Below are 20,614 nucleotides of genomic sequence, written 5' to 3' on the forward strand. Positions count from 1 at the left end.
GCAGCCGCCGTTGACTGCTGCGCAAAAAACCAGAACGTTTGGAACGCGTGTTTGTGCAGCGTGTGGTTCCGCTCACATGCCGCCGTGCGCAGACTGTGTTCTTCACCCCACCTACACGTGTGAAGCTCCGATTCTGCACAGCACTCAAGCATGAAATTGGACGCTGTTGCAAAACAAACGTGTGTCTCTCTCCTTTCCTCTCTTCTCTCATATCTCGTGTTCAACTTGCCGGGGGTGGTTTTTACAGGAAAACGAAGCAGTGAATGTATAAAAAAAAAACAGAGACACAGACTGCGATTTCACGAATCCTCATACAGTTCATACGACAATTAAAACATTCAATGGATAAAACGTGCAACCTCAAAAAAGACCTCCCAAAAGGAAGGATTTTTCTAAGCAACTGAGCTGCAGATGAAAACATTTTACGTTGCCGTCAACAAGGACAGACGTGCTCCCCTCGGGGCAAGTGGCAGCTTCAGTTTATGGCAGTTCAATTTGATTTTTTCCGATACTAGAGAGACACCTGTCTCTGTTTTCCATTCCAATTTGAGACCTGATTTGCAGAGAGAGCGTCACCGTTCTGTCTCGTTTTTGTTCGAAACAGAACGCCGTGACGGGGGGAAGCAGACGGACATTGTTTCGCCCTGTTTTAACGCTCATGACGTCAAATGTTTTTTGTCACTTTTACCCACCTTGAGCTTGTGTTCGTGCTCCTTGTTGACTTGGGCCAGGAGCTGGGCTTTGCGCCGGTTCAAGGCGTCGATCAGTGCGTCGCACTGCGCCACCAAACAGGCCTCAAATTCCACGCCGTTTTCCTGGGGGGGGAAAAAAACACAAAAAAAAACCCTGCAGACATGAGCTCTCCTAGAATCTGTGATGGGTTTTTTTTTTAAGCAAATTAAAAACTTATTTAACTTAACTTTTAATTTAACTTAACTTTTATTTGAAGCTCAAATATTTTATCATGTTTTTTCAAATTCTACGGGATTTTATTTTTTGTTTATTCTCTGCTGTTCTCTTCTATGATCCGAATGGCTTTAATGTTATTTTTCTCTTATCTTGTTTTTAGTGCTGGGAAGATTCCCTGATAAATTCAATATAATTATACCCGTTATCTCTGTTTTTCTGCATTATGGTCAAATGTTACAGGGGTTTTTAAGCATTCCAGAGTTTGAATGTTTTTTTGTTTTTTTTACAAATTCACTTCCTAAATTCAACACGTTCTTTCTCGTCTTGTTCCAACTTCATAATAATTTGGTTTTTTTTGTTTGTTTTTTTACCTACCTCAGGATTTTTGTCAAATACAACAATGAAATGTGTTACATGTGTTACAATGTGTTACATTTCATTGAATGAAAAATGGTTTATGAATAATGTCAGATTAATCGATTAATATATCCCGTCAAGGCCCAGCTTTAAACATTTTAAATAAATTCCATTTTTATTGTCGTTTCTTCACGGAATATCTTATGAATTCCTTAAAAAAAAAAAAAAAATCAAAGAATTTTACAGCCTTAATAACTCTCTTGAATATTTTTTTTAATTCAAAAATAAAAATGTAAAACTGTGATATCATAATTTAAATATAACAATTATTATTAACTACACAGTCTGAATTAGTAAACACACACACACACACTCTGGTGTATCTAAGTCTGTGGGATGATTATCAATGGAGGCCTTTAATCCCACCCAGTTAGGCTGACCACAGCGTCGTCTGGCTTTGTCTTCCCGTGAGTTTCCTAATACACCACAGCGTCATCGGCATAAACACAGATCCAGCAGAGACGTTAAGTTGTGGCTTTAGAGGTTCTTTTTTTTTTATTAAGCAGCATGTCATAAGTTAAAGATTTTAACATATAAGAAAACAGCAGTACAAGATCAAATACATTTTTCGAGGTTGCAATAAAGAAAACCGTTAGCGTCTTTTTTGGTTTGGGTAAGTTTGGGCGAGTACCTGGATATGCTGCACCATGTTCCTCAGCTGAACCAGGAACTCTTTTGCTTCGGTGGCTCTGTCTGACAGACCGTTTAAGGCTTGGGACAGCTGACCCTGTGGAGGACAAACACATTAGAGCTACAAACACATTTCAGGCGCTTGGACTAAAATAGAAGATGCACACAAAAAAGAAAACCCATTGTCTCTAAAGTCTTCGGGACGTTCTTAGTGTGTTCAACAACAAACCAGATATCAGTAAGAGAACGTCTACAATGACCTAAAATAACTAAGGTTTTCAAAATGAGTCAGCACTTTATTTGAAGGGGTGTGCATGAGATGACATGTCATAAACATGAAGGAGTCTATATGAATGTTTACGTCATGACGTGTCATTCGATAAATAATGACACTTTTAATGCAAAGTTGACACTTTTATCAGAGTTAATGAAACGTTTAGATCAACTCTGCATTAAAAGTGTCATTATTTACCGGATGACACGTTACGACAACAGTCGTAAGCATTTGTGGAGACTCCTTGACGTTCATAGCAGAAGTTATGGCATGTTTATGACCGTCATGTCAGTCTTATGCACACCCCTTCAAAACAAAGCGCTACAGAGAGTCCAGGTTAGTGACTGGGCCACTGCTTTGGCAGCCTGAACCAAACCAGTAGAGACAAAATCACTAAGATGAACAGGAAGTACAAGTAGCATCAGGTTGGCACAGTTTGGTACGAATATTGAGTTCAGTGGAGATAGGAGAATAGGAGAGTGCAGCTATTTTTCGACATAAAAAGTCTCTTTAAGTTCAAGTTTAGGTCATAAAATTAAAAACTAATCCGTCTTCGAGCTGTACGGTTGAGATGTGACAGGATAAAAACATCTAGAACGGCATGAGGGAACTTTGCATCGTTATTATTGGGTTACAGCTGCTGGGCTCCTGTTGAGAGCTGAGCTCAGCACACATGACAGGAAATGCCACTGTTGTGGATGTGTGCGATGACACAGAAGGACTTCTGTTTGGATAGCAGGGAAGAAGAGATGACTTGTTCGCATGTATGTAGAGCGAGGCCGTGTGAACACAGAGGTGAGAGAGGGAGAGAGCGAGGACCTCTGACCCTCTGGGAACCTCGTCGGGTTGAACTCGAACGGCCGTCGAGTTGGTGGGCGCATGTTGTCTTCTGGCGGTGTTTTTTTTTGTTTTTTTTTGGGGGGGGGGGGGCGTATCCCGACGAAAAGGAAGAAAAATCGTCTCGGCTGCGGAAGACCACAATAAAAACCAGCTTCTAGCTGATCCGGTGGAAAACGCTGTGAAAACAATCCGACACACGCTCCTCGGTGACAGCAGCCGGGCCTCTGGAATCTGACGTTAGTCGACCAAATGGGAGTTGGCCTGCCGGGGCCGACAGCTGACCTTTGAACTCCAGAGTTTGGGAAAGAAAAAAAACGAAGAAAAAAAAAATGTGACAGCTGCTGCCAACATGAGTCCACGCAACTGGGGATGGTCCGAGCTGGCAACAGCTGAGCAAAGATCTGGACGTAAAGTTTTTAACTTTGTTCAGGGCTTCCTCTGTTAACCAGGGACTCATATTTTAGAGTCTCAAGAGATTTTCATTACTGGAAAAAGCATCCTCCCCCCATGTAGTGATTTAACTATTAGATGTCACAGCGTATAGAAAAGTCTACAGATAGACAAGTTTATGTCTAAAAAAAATGTCCTGAGTTATGTAAACCTAAACACCAACACCAGGATTCTTGTGCAAAATTACCCTGGGGTTGTTGTTTTACGCCTCACAGCAACAATCTACATTTAGAAAGCCACTGATTTAGGTTAGTTAATGAAATTGTTCAAATTGTTGTTTCCAGAGGTCACGAAAGGTCAGCCAGCCCTCCACACCTTCTTCAAGTCAGACAAAACTGGCGTCAATCAACTCGGATACGTTTGTGTGGCAAAATGTTTTGTTTGTGCTGCTTTGACTTTGAAGATATTAATGAAAACTTAAAGTTCAACCACTCCCAGTTTTACACACTTACGTTGCCACGCAGTCAATTTTACAGTCATTTCTTCTTTGAAGAAGAATTTTATCCTAATCAGAATGGACTGAAAGCAGTTTTGTTTTGTTTTTTTCCCACAACTGTGGTTTTCTTCTCACTACTTTTCCATAAAGTCCAGATCTATTTGGTGTTTATCCCTTGGTATTTCCTACATCATGCTTTGGAAGACCACGTCTCTCTTTGCTTCTGCTTCATAGCTGCGTACTCTCAGCAAAATCCCAATCGTTAGCACTGAAATGTGGCTACAACGTCCGAAGACATTTGTCAGCTAGAAGAAATAGGTAGGAAAACTCGAGAATAGAAAGTAGAAACTTATTTTTGCGGTATTTCTGTTTTGCCCGAAGTTGTTTTGTTATTTTTTTTTCTTTTCAACTTGAATTTATGCACAGATTAGATAAACCAAGAGTAATGAGATTTATCCGGCCCGCTGGGAAGATTCCTAGTTCCTCCTCGTGCTCCCGGCTCCGTCTTCATTAATATTCAATCTGCGTTATGAGACGCTTCCCCTAAAGAAATCCCAATATTTCTTCAGAGTATAGGCTAGACTTTTATTTTATTCGAACTGGAGAAGAAAAACAAAAAGCGGACTCTTCTTCTCCTGCCAGCCCGGATCCATCTGCTGCTTCTCTCACTTCAAGATCTCACTAATCGCACTCAGTCTGTCCGCGGCGTTCAGTTCACACTCTGCTGGTTTTTTGTCACTGATCCGGCAGGTTCCCTCACTTCCTGCCCTTCCAAGCTGACCTAAAAAAAAAAAAAAGAAAGCAGCTTTCCTTTCTCCATCCTTGCGACACAAACATGGGGGGTTAGCCCCTGCTTCGCCCGGTTAACAGTCGTTCGTCAACGGAGCAGATGAACACGAGAAGCGCTCGGATGTCTGGAGGCATTTTTCCACGGCGTCTGTTTCTGAAGCCCGCAGAGCTCCGTCCTCCCGAAAAGCAGGTCACCGGAAAGTGGAGGCTCTCTTCATTCCCGCGCCGCTCACGGCTACTTCCTGCTCTGCGACAAGTGCAGCGCCAAGGCCGGCAGGCCAGCAGACGGGAGGACAGGGCCTCTGCGGCGAATGGGGTTGGAGGGCAAGACGGAGCTGGGATCCTTTAAGGTTTGGGATTTTGAAGCAACAGGTTGGAGCAGCTGAGTTTTTCTTCTTTTTAAAAATAATTTTCTGCTTATTGCACCTTCTTTCTGCAACATCCATCCATCAATTCGGTCGGAGTTGCAAGTATATATTTCGCCTTGACTTTAGAAAGGGCTTACCGGGGCGGTAGCCCCAGGGCACCAAGTTTTGGGGGTGCCCAAAAATTCAAAAAGATTTTTGTAAAATCAAAAGTACTCCACAATTTATAAACTAGTAGGAGTTTCTCTGGATAAACTAATAGGACAGTAAAAGTGTAAAAAGTTTAATGATAAATGTTGATCTAAGGTTTGTAATGCACTGTAATTTTCATGAGTAAAATGATTGTTTTTTTTTATTACTTATTTTTTAGGAAAAGGCACCAAAACTCTCTCCAGCCCGGGGGCCCCCATCCTTCTAAATCCGGCCCTGCGTAGCCTACTTCATCCCCTAAATCCCAGTAAAATCTACTGACATTGTGTTTGTGCTTCTAACGCAAAGTGACTGCACACGCAGCACAAACAAGTTGTCACAGTTCCTGCGATGACTGATGGGAAACGTCAGTACAGAAGTTAGCTTACAGTGAAATTCACACATATCCACGCGTTCATTTGCATTTTCATCTGTTGCCGGGGTGATGGATTTCACTCCCTGTGACATCAATCATGATTTTATGTCTGGTTGTTACCGGTCCCTGGAGGAGAAATGTTATTTTATTTATTTAAGCTTCAGATGAACAATTTACCGCTTACATTAATGCAAAGCGTCGCCAGGTCATGTGGCTTCAGGTGAAAGAAGAAAACACTTAAAAAAAAAAAAAAAAAAAAAAATTGGGAGGGGTTCAGCTTAGACTCTCCCCGGTATTTATGGGGGCACCGATCGCCTCCGCAATTAAGCCGAATGGAAACGCGCGCGTCGCGGTCATGAATAATTCACCGGCAGCTCCCGGGACCGGTTCATACGTTTCCTATTAGCCACTTGCCGATAGGAAAAGGTTTTAATGTTGAGAAAGGCGACGGAGGCAGTTTGGAATAATGTCTCCACAGGGCGGAAGAAGGAGCGGAGGAAGTGGGTACACAGTCACTTAAAGTGGAAAAGAAAAGCGATAACACACACTTCTTTTAGCTAATTGAAAAGACACATCTGGAGAAAAAAAAAGAGCTTTTGAGCTCTGAAACCTACTTTTAAAAACTGCACTGCTCTTTTTAAAGTTTCGGGGTCTTTCCTCCCCTCCCCCCTTTCTTAATCTTTAAACAATCAGTTTAGGCGCAACAAAAAACAAACATAAACCAAATATCAGCCTCTGTTAGAAAAAAAACGATGCCAAACCAGCAAAGAGAGAATAGCGTTTACATGTTGGTGACTAGAGCAATGAAAGTATGTGGTTGTTTAGGCGGGACGACAACGTCCTCAGAGATTAAAGATGAGAAACGCATTAAGCGTCTCGGTGCTATTCTCTCCCTTCCTGTTGCTAAAACGTTTCCAGGAGTTTGGATTCTCCTCCGTGTTTAACAAGATCCCACGTGAGACAAGTCTTTCCCACGAGCAGAGCCTTAAAGCGGCTGGTGCATAATTCATCAATGAAATCTGCCGTCATCAATAATGCACAAAGGAGGTTTAACAATCCACACAGAAGTAACAATGACACTGTGGCAAGCATTAAGATGATGAAGGTTTTTAAAAAATTTTTTTTTTATGTTTCTTTGTGTTTTGAATGGGCTCACAGCGTCAGCGCGTCCAGGGCGGGGGGAGGTTTGTTCCTGCAAGCTTCTCATTAGCGCTCATTTAAAAATGTCACAACTGACAGCCGACAAAGCTTAAAAAGAGTTAGCCTAAATGAAAATAGACCGGGAGCAGACGTCTAACTCATGTTTTATTTTGGGCCATATCAAAAATGTGAATTTCCTTAAAGAACACCGGTTGTGCCAGAATGTGTTGGTAAAACCAATTGAACTGTTCAAAAAATATCAATAGATAGCCGTTTCAGTATTCAATTAGCTGTTCTTAAATGAATGTTTTTGTGGCGCCAATTCAGAAATATTTGTAAGACATTTTTATGATATTTGCGCTAATGTATGATACTAAATGTGACTTTTTATTACTCGCCATATGAAGTCACCGACGTCAAGTCAAGCTATAGAGGCAGCAGTTATTTAAATCCCATGTTTTTGGCCAATTTTAAGAAGAAATTGCAGTAAAAATCTGAAAAAAAAATTTGTGGTGCTCTCTTGATTTTGTGTGGATTTAAAAATGATTTTTTTTTTTTTTTGCAGATTTCTGAAAAACTGAAGTAGGCCTACACAAGTAAAGCCTGATTTTGTACTCAAGTAAGAGCAGCAATATGATAAAATAAGTCAAGTAAAAGTAAAAATACATTGTTGTTTATTTTAGTTTTTATTCACCGTTTTAGTCTAGTTTCCTTAAATCTGGTTTCATTTTAACCCAGTGGTTCTCTTAAGAACCAACATCAACAACACCCAGGCACCCATGGCTTTGTCCACACAGGACTCAGTGTCACATATCCTCTTCTGAGGGAGGACTGTGCTGTCTGTGAGTGTTTTGGGAGAGGATATGAATCTGTGGTAGCATCTACTCACTGAAAAATGAAAGAGTCAAATGTGCTTTCTAATAAATGTCCCAAAAAATTCAGCAGTAACACCAGAAAAAGAAGCTAGATTTGTTGCTAGCGTTAGCTAGCTTCCAGTTGCTGCTAGCATTCGACTTTGTGAGCTCAGGATATGAAGGAGTGGACTTTAGGTTGTTATTTTTCAGACTCTTATTATGAAGCAACAAAAAGGAAAGTTCTTGAGTTTCCCTATTGTGTTGCCAAAGTTGTCTAGGAGAGGGACAAATTGATAAAATATCTGGTCAAATTTGGGCTGCCATACTCTACTACGCTAATCACAGATTCTTTAACACTTTGTGATCTGCAAACAAATAATTAATGGAAAAATTTGGGACTTTTCCCAAATGTATCAACCTTGTCTCATCCGGTTTGTGAGTAAGATGTATAATCTTCATACTGTGGGCTGGATGTATTATTTCACCCCTATAATTCACCAATACGTCAACATGAAAACACCTTCTGTCTGGGAGCCAGTGTTTCCTGCGTGAACTGAAGTTGGAGGCTCATTACACTGATAATGACTAATCCTTCATCTTCTTCCTCAGTCAATGTTTCACTTCCTCTCTTCGGGCATTTGGGGGTCACTCCCTTGCTCTCATTTTCCCGCTCTTTATCTCCGTCTTTCATTAACATTTGCACAGCTAATCTCCTTACACGCAGCTCGAGGGGTGAACGCTGCTGCCAGTAATGGAGCGTCATCCGGCTAAACGCCCACTGTGAAAATTCATTCTCTCCAAGACGCCGCCCCATCCTCCGCGTTCCCAAGCAGCGGAGCGACCGTGTCCTGTCGGCTCAGAATCACTGATAGCAGAAATGACATGCTCTGGGATCTGCACCACGTAGCTGTTAAAGGCTTCTGGGCTTCTATTAATTTGTCATTAAGGAAGAAAAATAGAGATGAGAGCTAGCTGAGGAATGCAGAAAAGAAAAGTCCCAAGTTGTTAAGTGTCAGAGTCTAATAATAATATTGGGGTTAAAGTTAATTTAAGTTTAGGAACTTTTCTTTTGATTATTAATATATTTGGATGCTTCATACACACATAGCTACAGTTTGATTAGATTCTGGATTAGATTTACATTGTGGAACCTTTATTAGCAAATAAAATAAGCCAATTCTTAATCTGTTTAACTTTAAAGTGATCTCTTAGATTTTTCTGAAGTGGGGTTATGTGGTGAGGTTATGTAGTGAGGTTAAATTTATAAATAAATAAATTTATTTATTAAATTTATAAATAAATAAATAGTCCTGTGCTAGGACTCATTTTGAACCAAGCAGAAATGCGCTTCAAAATGGCAGAAATGTTTATTTGTCTCCAGGCTGTGCTCGGTTCACAAATTTCTCATGACTTTATCACAGGTAACACAAAAACCAATAACTAAATAAAAAGAAACAGGCAGGTCTGCAAGCTCCTGCATTTCATCACTACACTAACACATTTTTCTGGACAATAAATAGTCCCAGAAATGATTCCGATAAATGATCAAATTGTTGTTTTGAGGCCATTTTCAAGTCTTATTTTGACAATCTAATAATACAGGTTCGCCCTCTCAAAGACCTATAAACTTTAACTTTGTACAAAACACTCCTGATTGAAAATTTAAGAAATTTTAAGAGTCAAAAATAAAACACACACAAAAAACAATAAATAAAACAGAAATTAACACACACACACACAACTGAAACCATGAATAAAATGGATTGTGAAATCTCTAAAAAAAACATTAATCATCAAAGTGTAAATTATCAAGCTCATTTTAATTCATTGTGTGATTGATTGATTGATTAATTGCTTATTGTGATAAGCTTACTCACTGTAGACATTTTTGCATTGCCTTGGTGTGGAGTTCTTTCGACTTTCACTATCTACGAATTTTCTGTCACGGTACAAAACATACATTTTATTCCTCCTTACCGATAAAGGGGAAAAAAAAAAAAAAAAAGGACGAACATGTACCCAGACCACAGAACACAAACTGTTCCAGGCACAGAAAGGCCAAACGCCATTTCTCCCGTCTCCTGACTCACAGTTAGCACTCTGCCCACAGCAACCCCATCATTTTAAGCATCACTTTGAATGGATGTCCTGTGAGTCAGAAGAATCCTGTGAACACAACAGATGTGACGGACAGCGAGGCTCGTTACGACAAGCAGGCCGAGGTCCGAACACTAGAGGAGGAGGAAAGGTATTGCGACTTTTTAGGTTTTCCTCCTAGCTCGCGCTGAGATTTTAAGAGACTGCAGGCACCCAGAAGCAGCTGACAACATCAGCGCCGAGACTGTAATGAGATTTTTAATAGTCGTCCCAGCACCTGCGCCGTCTGTCCTCATTAGCTTACTTTGTGGGGCATGGTGGATGAGAACTGCCTTCATGTCTGCTTTAGTTAGGCCTGCTTCACTTGTTGCACAGCTGAGGCTCAAACACATGCTGACGTTAAAAGCACCAAACATTAACGCTTTGAAATGTCTTAAACTCTACACCAAACAGGAAGCCTGCGGCAATAATTAATCAGTTAATTAATCACGTTACAAATTGAAATGAGTTGGGTCACCTATGAAGGGCGTTTTTGTTTAGAGACTTCATAATACATCTTATCTATGGTTTCTGTTGTGTGTTGCTTTTATTTCCATTTCATTTTACTCTTTGTGTGTGTTTGGTTGTGTTTTATTTTGGATATCTTCAATGTCTTCCAGTTCCAGTGTGGAGTGTTTTTTTTTTATTTTTTTATTTTTTACAAAATTCAAGTTTATAAGTCTTTGACAGGGTGAACTTTCATTATCAATATGTTACTTAAAAATCGTCTCAAAACAACAGTATTATTGCTTATTGCAATCATTTCTAGGACAATTTATTATCCAGTAACATTTGGCCTAAGTAGCGTGGAAAAATTTTGAATTTGTTCATGCATCATGTCTAGAAATACCCTGCTGACAGTTCTGCATTAAAAAATGGTCAGACTTTGTATTTAAACTTCCCAAATTGGCCAAAACTGTCTAACAGTCAGGAAAGGTGTGTCATTTTAACATGAGAACCACGTAGAAAGCCTGAATTTGTGTTTTGGTGAAGCTGTCGACTTCACAGATCTTCTGGTGATCGAACCTCCACCCGACTGTTTGTTTTTGATCGGCTCTGAGGCGACATAGCCTGACCCAGACGTCACTCAACGACCTGCACGGCCTCTAACAGCATCAGCAAAGAGCCGCAAACAGTGATGTGGCAACAAAGCGGACATCTTGTCAACACATCACCGATCGTCTAATCACAAAAGGCAGACAGGAGCTGGATGAGTCACACTGTAAAACTCTTCTTTTTCAATCACTGCTCTGCTACTAAGGTTGACTTAGGGTACATTGAATTGCGCGACGTTTTAGACACGCTGCCATCAATCTAGTGTAAGGAGATAAATGCCCGAGGTTTTATCGTCTTTGAGACCAGACACACCGTAAAGCGTCTGGGATGAACCCCTCGCGGCTCCCGGTATCTTGGAGACCTCCGTTGCTCTGTACAGCATCAAGAAGGACTCGGTTGCCATGGCGGCAGGTTGTTCAACTCTTACCCAATAAAGGTAAAAGAGAGGACAGTGAAGGATGCAGACTGAAAAAAACTCGATGAAAATGTTCAGGAAGAAAGCAAAAAAGATGGGATACTAGAAATGTGTGAGTGTGGATTCATTAAGCTTCTTTGTGTAGACAACACGCTACAAACATTAGCCAGTGATGATGATGATGATGATGATGATGATGATGATGATGATGATGATGATGATGATGATGATGATGACGATGACGATGATGATGAAAAATGCAGAAGCCCGGTAAGAAAAGCTCAGAGATCAAACACAAGTAGCTTTGATCTGATGAAGCATGAAGGAGAAAAATAGAGGTGTCTATGTGATGGTTTTCTTGATGTGATAAAGCCTGGAGGTGAATGCAGAGCGGGACGGTACACAGCAGTAATTAGAGGACGACACATGACAGAAACCTTGTCAGGGCACTTTGATGAACTTTACTTTCTTTCACCTCCTTCTCTCTGGTTTTACTGTCAATATTGCCCCTGAGTGTCAATTAATAAAGTTTTTTTTAGATACACAGACAGGTTAATAAACATACTGGGCTCCTAAACTTTTAAGATAAAATAATATCCATAATTATCCAGACTGTTAAAGACTTAAAAGTTGTCAATTCACTTACTGCATTCTTTTAAAGTCTAAATAACTTTTAGAAAATCAGTAGTTTGAGCTCAAACGGTCGATTGGTTGATTGGTCGGTTACTTGGTTAGTCGATCTGTCAGTCAATTGATTGGTTAGTCGGTCAGTTGATTTCATTGGTTGGTCAATCGATTGGTTGATTAGTCGGTCGGTCCATTGATTGGTCGGTCCATTGATCGATTGGTTGGTTGATGGATATCAAACTTATATCATATGGCTGCGAATAAAGTCTGGAAATAAAATTACTTCCTGTAATTTATTTTTCCAATATTTATCCAAACCTAGAACGCTTATTTCAAACAGACCACATTTACTATAGATATACATAATATTCAACAGATTAACACAATCTACATGATAGAATGAGATATAGTTGATCTTTTGTGAGATTCAGGTGGTGAACTGAATAGCATCAGTTTATATCAAAGAACAATACAAAAGAACTTGGAAAAACTGTGGCAGCATCGAAGCAGCTGATTTAACCCTGATTTATGACCCAGTGTTTTAAAACTACAACGTCTGTATTTCAAACCAAACAACTGTACAAATGTGGGTAGAAAATTTGCATGAAAGTTCCTCACACAGCATCACAAAATATCACAACTTGAAAAAACGTTGGCTGAGTAAAATCTATGTCAATATAACTCCCTGTTTCAGATTAATCCAACAGAAACCACGTAAAAAGTTTTTTTTTTTCTTTCATATTTTTCCTCCTCAGTTCATTAAACATGTTTTCTAAGTCTGCAGTGGATGTTAATGTTCAAATAAATGTCTCCCTAAAGCTGAATTATAGAAGTATAACACAGTTATTTCTTTTGAACGCCGTGCTAATCGAAAGCATCATGAATTGTTTATTTCAGCGACGTTTTCCTTCTGTTTTCCCTCATGTCATTCTGTTATTTTAATGTTGTTACAATTCACTATCTGCTAAATAACATATTACGACTCATCTGCGCCCCCAAGCGGTCAAAAATATACATATTTTAACATGATGCTTCAAGGAGAAACAGGCTGTGGTATAAAACAAAATGCAAATTCTGATACAAATCAGGATTGTGAGGAAAAACTTAAAGCCACAATGAAATTATTTGGTAAACTGTCTCCATGTCAGACTCTGTCCCATCAGAAATAACAAGACGCTGCTGATGGAGGCCAAAATCAGGGTTGCATATTGGCCCCAATAGCCCTGCCGCCATTGATTAGTTTCTTAAAATACTCTGCTCCTGTTTCAGACCCGTGAAACCACGAGAGCACACGAGGTCAACAGACGCTCAGCCTCCTCTGACTTTTCCATCAGTTTTAAAATTGAACTCTCACGTCTGAAATGATGGACTCATCTCAGCTCCGTCTAGAACAGATGATAAAAATGGAGGCTGGTTAAGCGTTCCCATTTTTTTTCTCTCTTTTTTTTTGGGGGGGGGAGAAATACAGGACTCCGTTTCAAGTGTAAACAACAAGGACAGCGTTCCTGAAAGCACAGGCGATGATTTGTGTCAAGTTTTTGTGTGAGCGGTTGCTCACGTTTTTCTGGGTTTGTCTGCATCGCTACGTGTGTGTGTGTGTGTGTGTGTGTGTGTGTGTGTGTGTGTGTGTGTGTGTGTGTGTGTGTGTGTGTGTGTGTGTGTGTGTGGGAGTCTGCAGTGTTTGTGGAGCGTTGTAGGGACTAAATCTGGCTCTCCGATGTTTTTTCCTTCACTGGAAAGAGGACGGCGGAGGTGAAGGGTCAACGGTGCAGAGGCGTAGATAAACGTGGCGGCCAAAACGCGGTGCCCACGACGACTCGAGGGTTCCAAAATAACCTCCGTTATCTACGCCAGAGGGCTGCATCTGCGCTTCACTTACAAAAGCAAGATAAGGGTGATGGCAAGGAGGCCTGCCAACTTTGAAACCATACTTTGTGATCTTGAAAATATACATATATTTTTCAATTTATGTCACAGAGAGGTTAGAATTTTCTGTTCTCAAAGAATTCATTCTTGATTTTTTTTTTCTCCGCCGATGCACTCCTTGGGTTTCCCTAGTTCGGAGTGATGTCAGCACGCTCGGGGCCGCCATCTTGTTTGTTTATTTCAACTTTGAATTTAGGTCAATTCGCAGAAGGGATAATTGAAATAACCTCAGTTTTTAAACATATTTTTTGTCCATTTGTAATTTTTTTCTATAAGGAAAAAAGGCGAGGGCAAAACTTGATTAGTCGAAATCTGATTTGATATTAAAAAAAAAAAAAACATTGAAGATTTTATATTTATGCCATATCGTCCGGCCCCAATAGAGGCTGCGGCTGAATAGACAAGGGTTTTGAAAACATCTCTCTTTTTCCACACTATCACAGCTACATGTTACAATTCTCGTAGTTCTGTAATTCTGGAAAATGTTTTGATTTTCTCATTTCAGGGTCCATCTTCAAAAAAAAGAAGAAAAAGAAAAAACAAAGTTTATGCTGGAGATTTTAAAACTTAATCTAAAGGGTTAATGTTTTTTGAAATGTTGAAGCAAGTTCTAAGCTATTTAGCACAGCTGCGTCCATGTAGCCTTGATGATCATATTTAAACTCTTTCATAAACAACAGAGCTTGTTCTTTTTATTATTATTATTCAAAGACAGTGGAAGATTGTACACGGCCGCCACACGTAGCATTCAAACCCACTTCCAGGTCGGAGTATCACACACGTCTCCAAAGCAACACTCACTTTCACTATCCATGTTCAATAGCTTTCACTTTTTTTGCATTACAGCTCATCGCTTCACATAATAAAACCTATATAACTGCATGACAGAATATGTTTTGTGTGTTGCTTTAAATTATTTGCATGTTACTCAGCAGCTTAGCTAATATTGGAAACAACTTTTCCTGTGCCGCCCCCTAGATCTTGCCACCCAAAGCAAAGAGCCACATCATCCAAACCATCCTTAGATCGTATTTTGTACATTCACAGCTGCCGATTTGTCCCCCTTTCATATAAGACTCCACATAAGCAATTATTCCCTTCTTTTCCTCAAGATAAACCTTAAACACCGCACCAGTAACAGAGAAACACAGAAACTTATTTAAAAATCACATATCAAAATCTGTTTCCTCCATTTTGTTTTTAAAGACAGACCTGTTGCTCCGCCTAAAGCTGAAGAAAACCTGTTCGCTTCAGAGAAAGCTTTCGTGTTTTTACGCACGTACCTTGTGCAGTTTCCACATCGCGCCCAGAGCTTTGACTTCGTGCGTGCCGTGCTTCCCCTCTTCCAAACACTGGTAACACACGGGCATCTTGCACTGCACGCAGTACATGCTCAGGTTCTCCAGCTCGTGCTCCGTGCAGGTGGAGATCTTGCGCGGGCTCGCGCGGCGACTGATCCGGCCCTGCGCGGGGGGAACCAGGCGATGTTTGGCAAGGGGACCGCGGGGCGGGTGGCAGCGCAGGCGGCACGGGTCGCAATAGAACACGTCGCACTGCTCGCACATCACCGTGGCCTCCTTCGGACTCTTCTCGCACAGCTGGCACTTGAGGGCGGCCGCCTTGCTCTGCTGGTACCGGTCCACCACTCCTTCCAGCACCCGGTTTTTGGGGAATCCCCGGAGCCCCCGGTCGTCCAGGATCAGGCTGCGGTGACACTGCGGACAGGTGATGCAGGAGTTGCGGGGGATCGGGGGCAAGGAGGCCGGATGCGGCAGGAGGTGCTGCTGCGGACCGGGCTGGGGGACGGCCGGGGGGAAAACCCGGACTCCGTTCGGTGATTTCTGACAGGGGGTGGTCGGAGCGCTGACAAACCCCCCGTAGGACCCGTATCCGCTGTCCGCCTCGCTATACAAACTCATTTTATCCAAATCCAAGTAATCATAATCTGAGACGCCGGATCCGGAGGCTCGGCTGCTCTGCGGGGACTCGGCTTCGGGGGTTTGCACAAGAATATTCCGCGCACACGCCAGGCAAATATTGTGGGAGCAAGGCAGTATGATGGGCTCCCGGTAAAAGGAGCCGCAAACGGGGCATTTTAACTCTTCCTCCATCTCGTCCATGGCGGACATACCGTGAGGATGGAGATCCTAGAATGACCCTTCGGTATGAAAACGAGAGCAGAGCTGCTGCTGCTGCTGCTGATGATGATGATAATCGGTGCTGCTCTCCGTGAGTAAGCGGCGCTCCGTTCGCGTCCTGCTGCAGCTGCCAAGTGCAACCTTGACCAAAGGAGAAGCGTCTGTACTCGGGAGGCAGAAGCTCCTTCCGCCAATCACCAAGCAGCAGCTGCTCGGAGCCGAAGGCTATTGGTTGCCCGGAAGATTCCATGGAAGCATTGGACAGCTCGTCTGTCAACGTGAAGGTCTATTAATGAGCTTCACAAGGCGGGTAGTTAGCACACACCCCAACTAACTTCAAACTAATAGTTTCATAGAATTGACGAAATAGAATTAAAGTAATTATTTAAAGCTAAGACAAATTAAAACACCAATAATAACCAATAATGGCCGAGGTTTGCATCCACTGTTCTTTTCTTCATACTTAAAAAAGACAGTCATGAATGTAAGCCTCCAGCTGTTTTATTATGTGCTATGAATTATTATTATTTTGTCAACATATCAAATAACGATGCAGTCTTTACATGGTACATGATAGAAACCCTAACATATCTATAATACAGTATAAGATACTCTCAGCTACAGGTGGCTCTCAATAATACAATTCAAAAAGTTAATTTTTCAATTTATTACAGGGTTTTCCGTGTTTTATAAGCCTGGTGGGCCACCAGGCTTTACTTGTGCCACCACCAGGCTAAGCATTGCTTATTTTTTGTAAGTTCCTTTAAAATGTTAGCATTTTTTAAGATGCTATAGTTGTTGTTCGGGTATTCATCTTCTAATGGTTTAATAACACATAATTATTAAGTAATATTTTCAAATTTACTGTCAACTTTAAACATTTTTAACTCAAAAACACGACAGGCTGCTGGATGAATGGCTGCCCTGACTTAGCAAGTTTTCTGAGGGAAATTAGTTTTATTTCACTAATTTTGATAATTGGGACTTTCAGCCAATGAAAACACACCATTCAGTTTTACATTATATTAGAATATTACTTCCAGTCAATAAAAACAGATTTTTTTCAATAGAGAATGTGGGTCCAGTCTGAAGTACTTGGCTGGAGCTCCTTTTGCATGACTTACTTAAATTACTATTATCTCAAAAGACAATCATTTTTTTCTTCTTTGTCCAGGTAAGGTGTCGTCTTTGATTTTGGGGTTTAACATGCTAAATGCCTTAGTTGCAGCCCATGATGTCCTGACTACGTCTTTGTGTGGAGGCTGCAGTTCATTCTTTGTAAATTTATGCTACAGTTGTACAGTTTGAATTGTCCATAATCAATTCTGCATTTTCATTGTTTCTGCCAAACCTTCTCGTTACACTCAACTTTCCATTTGTACACCAGGATACAGAAACCATCAGAAACCCTGTGAAAGACAGGTTACTTTAGTTGTGGTATTATTTTCTGATTTTAGTCTGTTGATTATCTGCCAAGAGGGAAATGGTGGGGGTTGGAATCAGTCAGACAGTTTGTCAGTGGGTTGGGAAACACCTTTGTTTTTGCTGAGCTCAGCGTTTATCACAATCTTCTATTTCATACCGACACAGTAAGTCGCCGTAATTTGAACCCACTCAGGTTCTCAAGCATTCCTGACTCCAGTTTCATCATCCTCAAAGTATTTGTCATCCTTGGCTTCACCGGTACTTTTTCTGTTTTTGTGGTTCTGGATACAGCAAACATTTGCATCTTCTTTGCCTCCTGCTTGCAGCCAAACTAAACTGTGTTTGTGCTGGGGAACACAAATGCAGCAGAGAAATTGAACACACTGAATGTGCATGCTACTTGCACCTTCAATGAAAAAAAAAATGCCAACAGGTTTATGTAGCTAAAAACAATTGTTCGTGTATTCACAGGGATTTTGCTGCCAGTTTTCTGTCCGACAGGCTCAGATGACTCTGGGAGGATCTGCAAGTGTGTCAGGCAAAAGCGAGGGATAGCCGACACGATAGGTCTCATCTGACTGGGTCTGCACGTGTGAACCAAGACCTAGATTAATCTGGAACAAAAAAAAAAAAACTGGTTCGCTTACAATAGAAATGAGATTTTGTTTTGACTCTATCTAAAGTATGCTGAAGCCAATGGATCTAAGAAGGAATAGATAGGTAATGTGATTAAAATGTCAATTTGAGGTGTATTTATTTTACAAATTTAGGATGTTTTATGGCATTTTACTAACTCTCTGAGGACTGATCAAACTTATGTGAACCAAACTCCAGGCCCAATGTGGCATGCCCCAAAAACCATATGAGGAGTTTGGTTTAGAGGTTTGGTGTGAATTAAGTAATGGTTTGGCTTTGGAGTATACATTTGCATTCAATAAATTAGAATACGCACTCCGATGAGTCTCACTTGTCAGATTATAAGTACCTTTTGAAAATTAACAACCTTTAAGCAGGTTTTAAATATACTTTTCATTAAGACCACATTTTTGTATAAAAAATATAATTTTATAGTTCTTAATATTTTGATTTAAATATGTTTTCATTCCTGTCACAATTAACAGAAACAAATATCTCTGATAATGTGTTTCACTTTGTGATAAAGTTCCTCAAATAAATTGACTTTTCAATAACAGTCTAATTTATTGAATGGGAAGAATCAGAATGAGGGTGAATGCAGTTCAAATGAATAGAAGTCAATGCAAAGTCATAATATGGGTGAAAATACAAACGCGTGCGTGTGTGTGTGTGTGGGGGAACCAGGTTTTTATGTCCTTGTGGGGACCTAGTTAACGTTGGGAGGTTGTGGGGACCACTGCGTCTTGTGGGGACAAATCTTGGTCCCCATGAAGGGAATTGCTGTTTTTGGGTTAGGATAGGACTAAGGTGTTAATTGAGTTTTGGTTAGGTATATATGATGGTTAGGGTTAGGCTGTAAAAAACGAATAGAAGTCAATGTATAGTCCCCACAAAATATGAAAACATGACTGTGTGTGTATATGTGTGTGTGTACTTGTTAGCTATTCTTCATAGGACCATTTATTGCATATTTACTAACCTTCTAAAATCCAAATGCGCTTATGGGGACCAAAGTTGGGTCTCAATGCAATGAATCCCCTTGTTTAAGGTCAGGGGTCAGGTTTAGAGGTAAGTTGTGAGTTAAGTTTTAGTTTAGGTTAGGGTAAGGAATATACTAGTAATGGTTAGGGTCAGGGAAAATGTCTGGCTTAGGCATAAATACAGTTACTAAAATTAATGGAAGTCAATGCAAATTTCTAATATGGGTAGAAATGCAAACTTGCATGTTTTCACACAAATGTCAGCTTCAAATAAGAATTTTGTTAAATTTAATTTCAAAATGTTAACTTCTACTTTCAACTGTTTTCCTTTAAAGTGTGTTAAAACAACAACTAACAGAAAATGTTATATTAGTCAGTAAGATGCTGCATGTCTCTATTTTTAACCTATTACTTTCCTCCACTTCATGTTTGAATGTATTTACTGCCACGTTTTTCTGCTTCTGTTCACTGTTGGCAAGATCAGGGTTGTGTTTTATACATGGATGTTAGGCAGTTTCTCGAGGAGACAGGAAAGGAAACAACCCTTGTTTTTTTCTTTTGTTTTGTTTTTTTGCTCCCAGCGTACCCAACCATCACTGCGTCTATTTTACTGCAGGACCAGCGACTGTAGAGGCATCTCTCTTAACCGGTGATTCAATGCAGTTGACTCATCCCCCCCACTCCTTTCAAGCGGCAAAAAATAAAGCCTCCTGCCTTCAGCCAAGCAATCACTGAAATGCATTAACACTTGGAGCTCCGAGGAGGTCATTAACAGTCTCACATTATCAAATTAATGAGACTCTGAATGCAAAAGGCAGGAGGTGTTGAACGCGCGTGTGGAGTCAGACACTCGCTCGTTTTTCTGCAAAACACCAGACAACCACACTGCAGCAAAGCCTCCAGTATATAAAACATGAAATATATAACATACTGCATTAATTAAAGTTTATGAAGATGTTGCATAGCATTGCTCCTTTCTGTCTAGCTGTGTCTTCTTTCAGTGAGTTCTTGGAATATTGTTCGCTTTGTGAATCTGCTGGATCGCACGATGACACATGCTTTTGCTTCTAATTCTATTTATTATTGGAAAATAATAGAACAGCTGAACTGTTAATTTCCTACAAATATTTTTCTGCAAGATGATTACCAAGAAGCAAATAGGTATCTTTGCTCAGACATTCTTTTAGAAGTCACACTTAAAGGAAATTTACTGTAAGTTTGTCTCCATTCAATTTCAGAAAATCAACATATATCCACACTTCCTACCAACTTAGTTGACTTCTTCAGGGAAGTGTTTGGTTAAATATATCAACAAAAAAAAGAAAAAAAAATATATATATATATACATACATATATATATCTGTGCAGCAGACAAAATAAACATATGTAAATAAACAACTTCCTCAGGTGCATTATGAGAGAGTTTTGTATCTTTGAAGACCTGAGATGTTAAATGGATTATGGCAGAGCAACACAAAAAAGTGGATAAATATGAAGTGGTGTGAAAATTATGCCTTGTTTCAAAAACCTTTTACACATTTTAGTCTGAATAGTACGGAGTGGATTTGTTTTTAACACCTGCTGACTCTATACTTTGTAGAACAAC

At 40.4% G+C, this 20,614-nt stretch overlaps 1 protein-coding gene across 2 annotated transcripts in view; it reads right to left on the reverse strand.

Annotated features, from left to right (window-relative positions):
* The window catches only part of trim9 (tripartite motif containing 9), a 38,697-nt gene extending 21,809 nt beyond the window's left edge, over positions 1-16,888 (reverse strand). The window contains exons 1-3 of one of the 2 annotated variants that reach the window (XM_081603093.1): positions 15,113-16,888; positions 1,958-2,053; positions 693-815 (exon numbers count right to left, since the gene is read on the reverse strand). In XM_081603093.1, the coding sequence (XP_081459219.1) occupies positions 693-815; positions 1,958-2,053; positions 15,113-15,958 (1,065 nt within the window). In that variant the 5' untranslated portion in view covers positions 15,959-16,888. The remainder of the gene's footprint in view (positions 1-692; positions 816-1,957; positions 2,054-15,112) is intronic. The other variant, XM_081603092.1, reaches the window with a different exon arrangement.
* Between the last annotated feature and the right edge of the window lie 3,726 nt (positions 16,889-20,614).

This window comes from Poecilia reticulata, chromosome 22 (genome assembly GCF_904066995.2).
Source record: "Poecilia reticulata chromosome 22, P_reticulata-male-v2, whole genome shotgun sequence".
Lineage (NCBI taxonomy): Eukaryota > Metazoa > Chordata > Actinopteri > Cyprinodontiformes > Poeciliidae > Poecilia > Poecilia reticulata.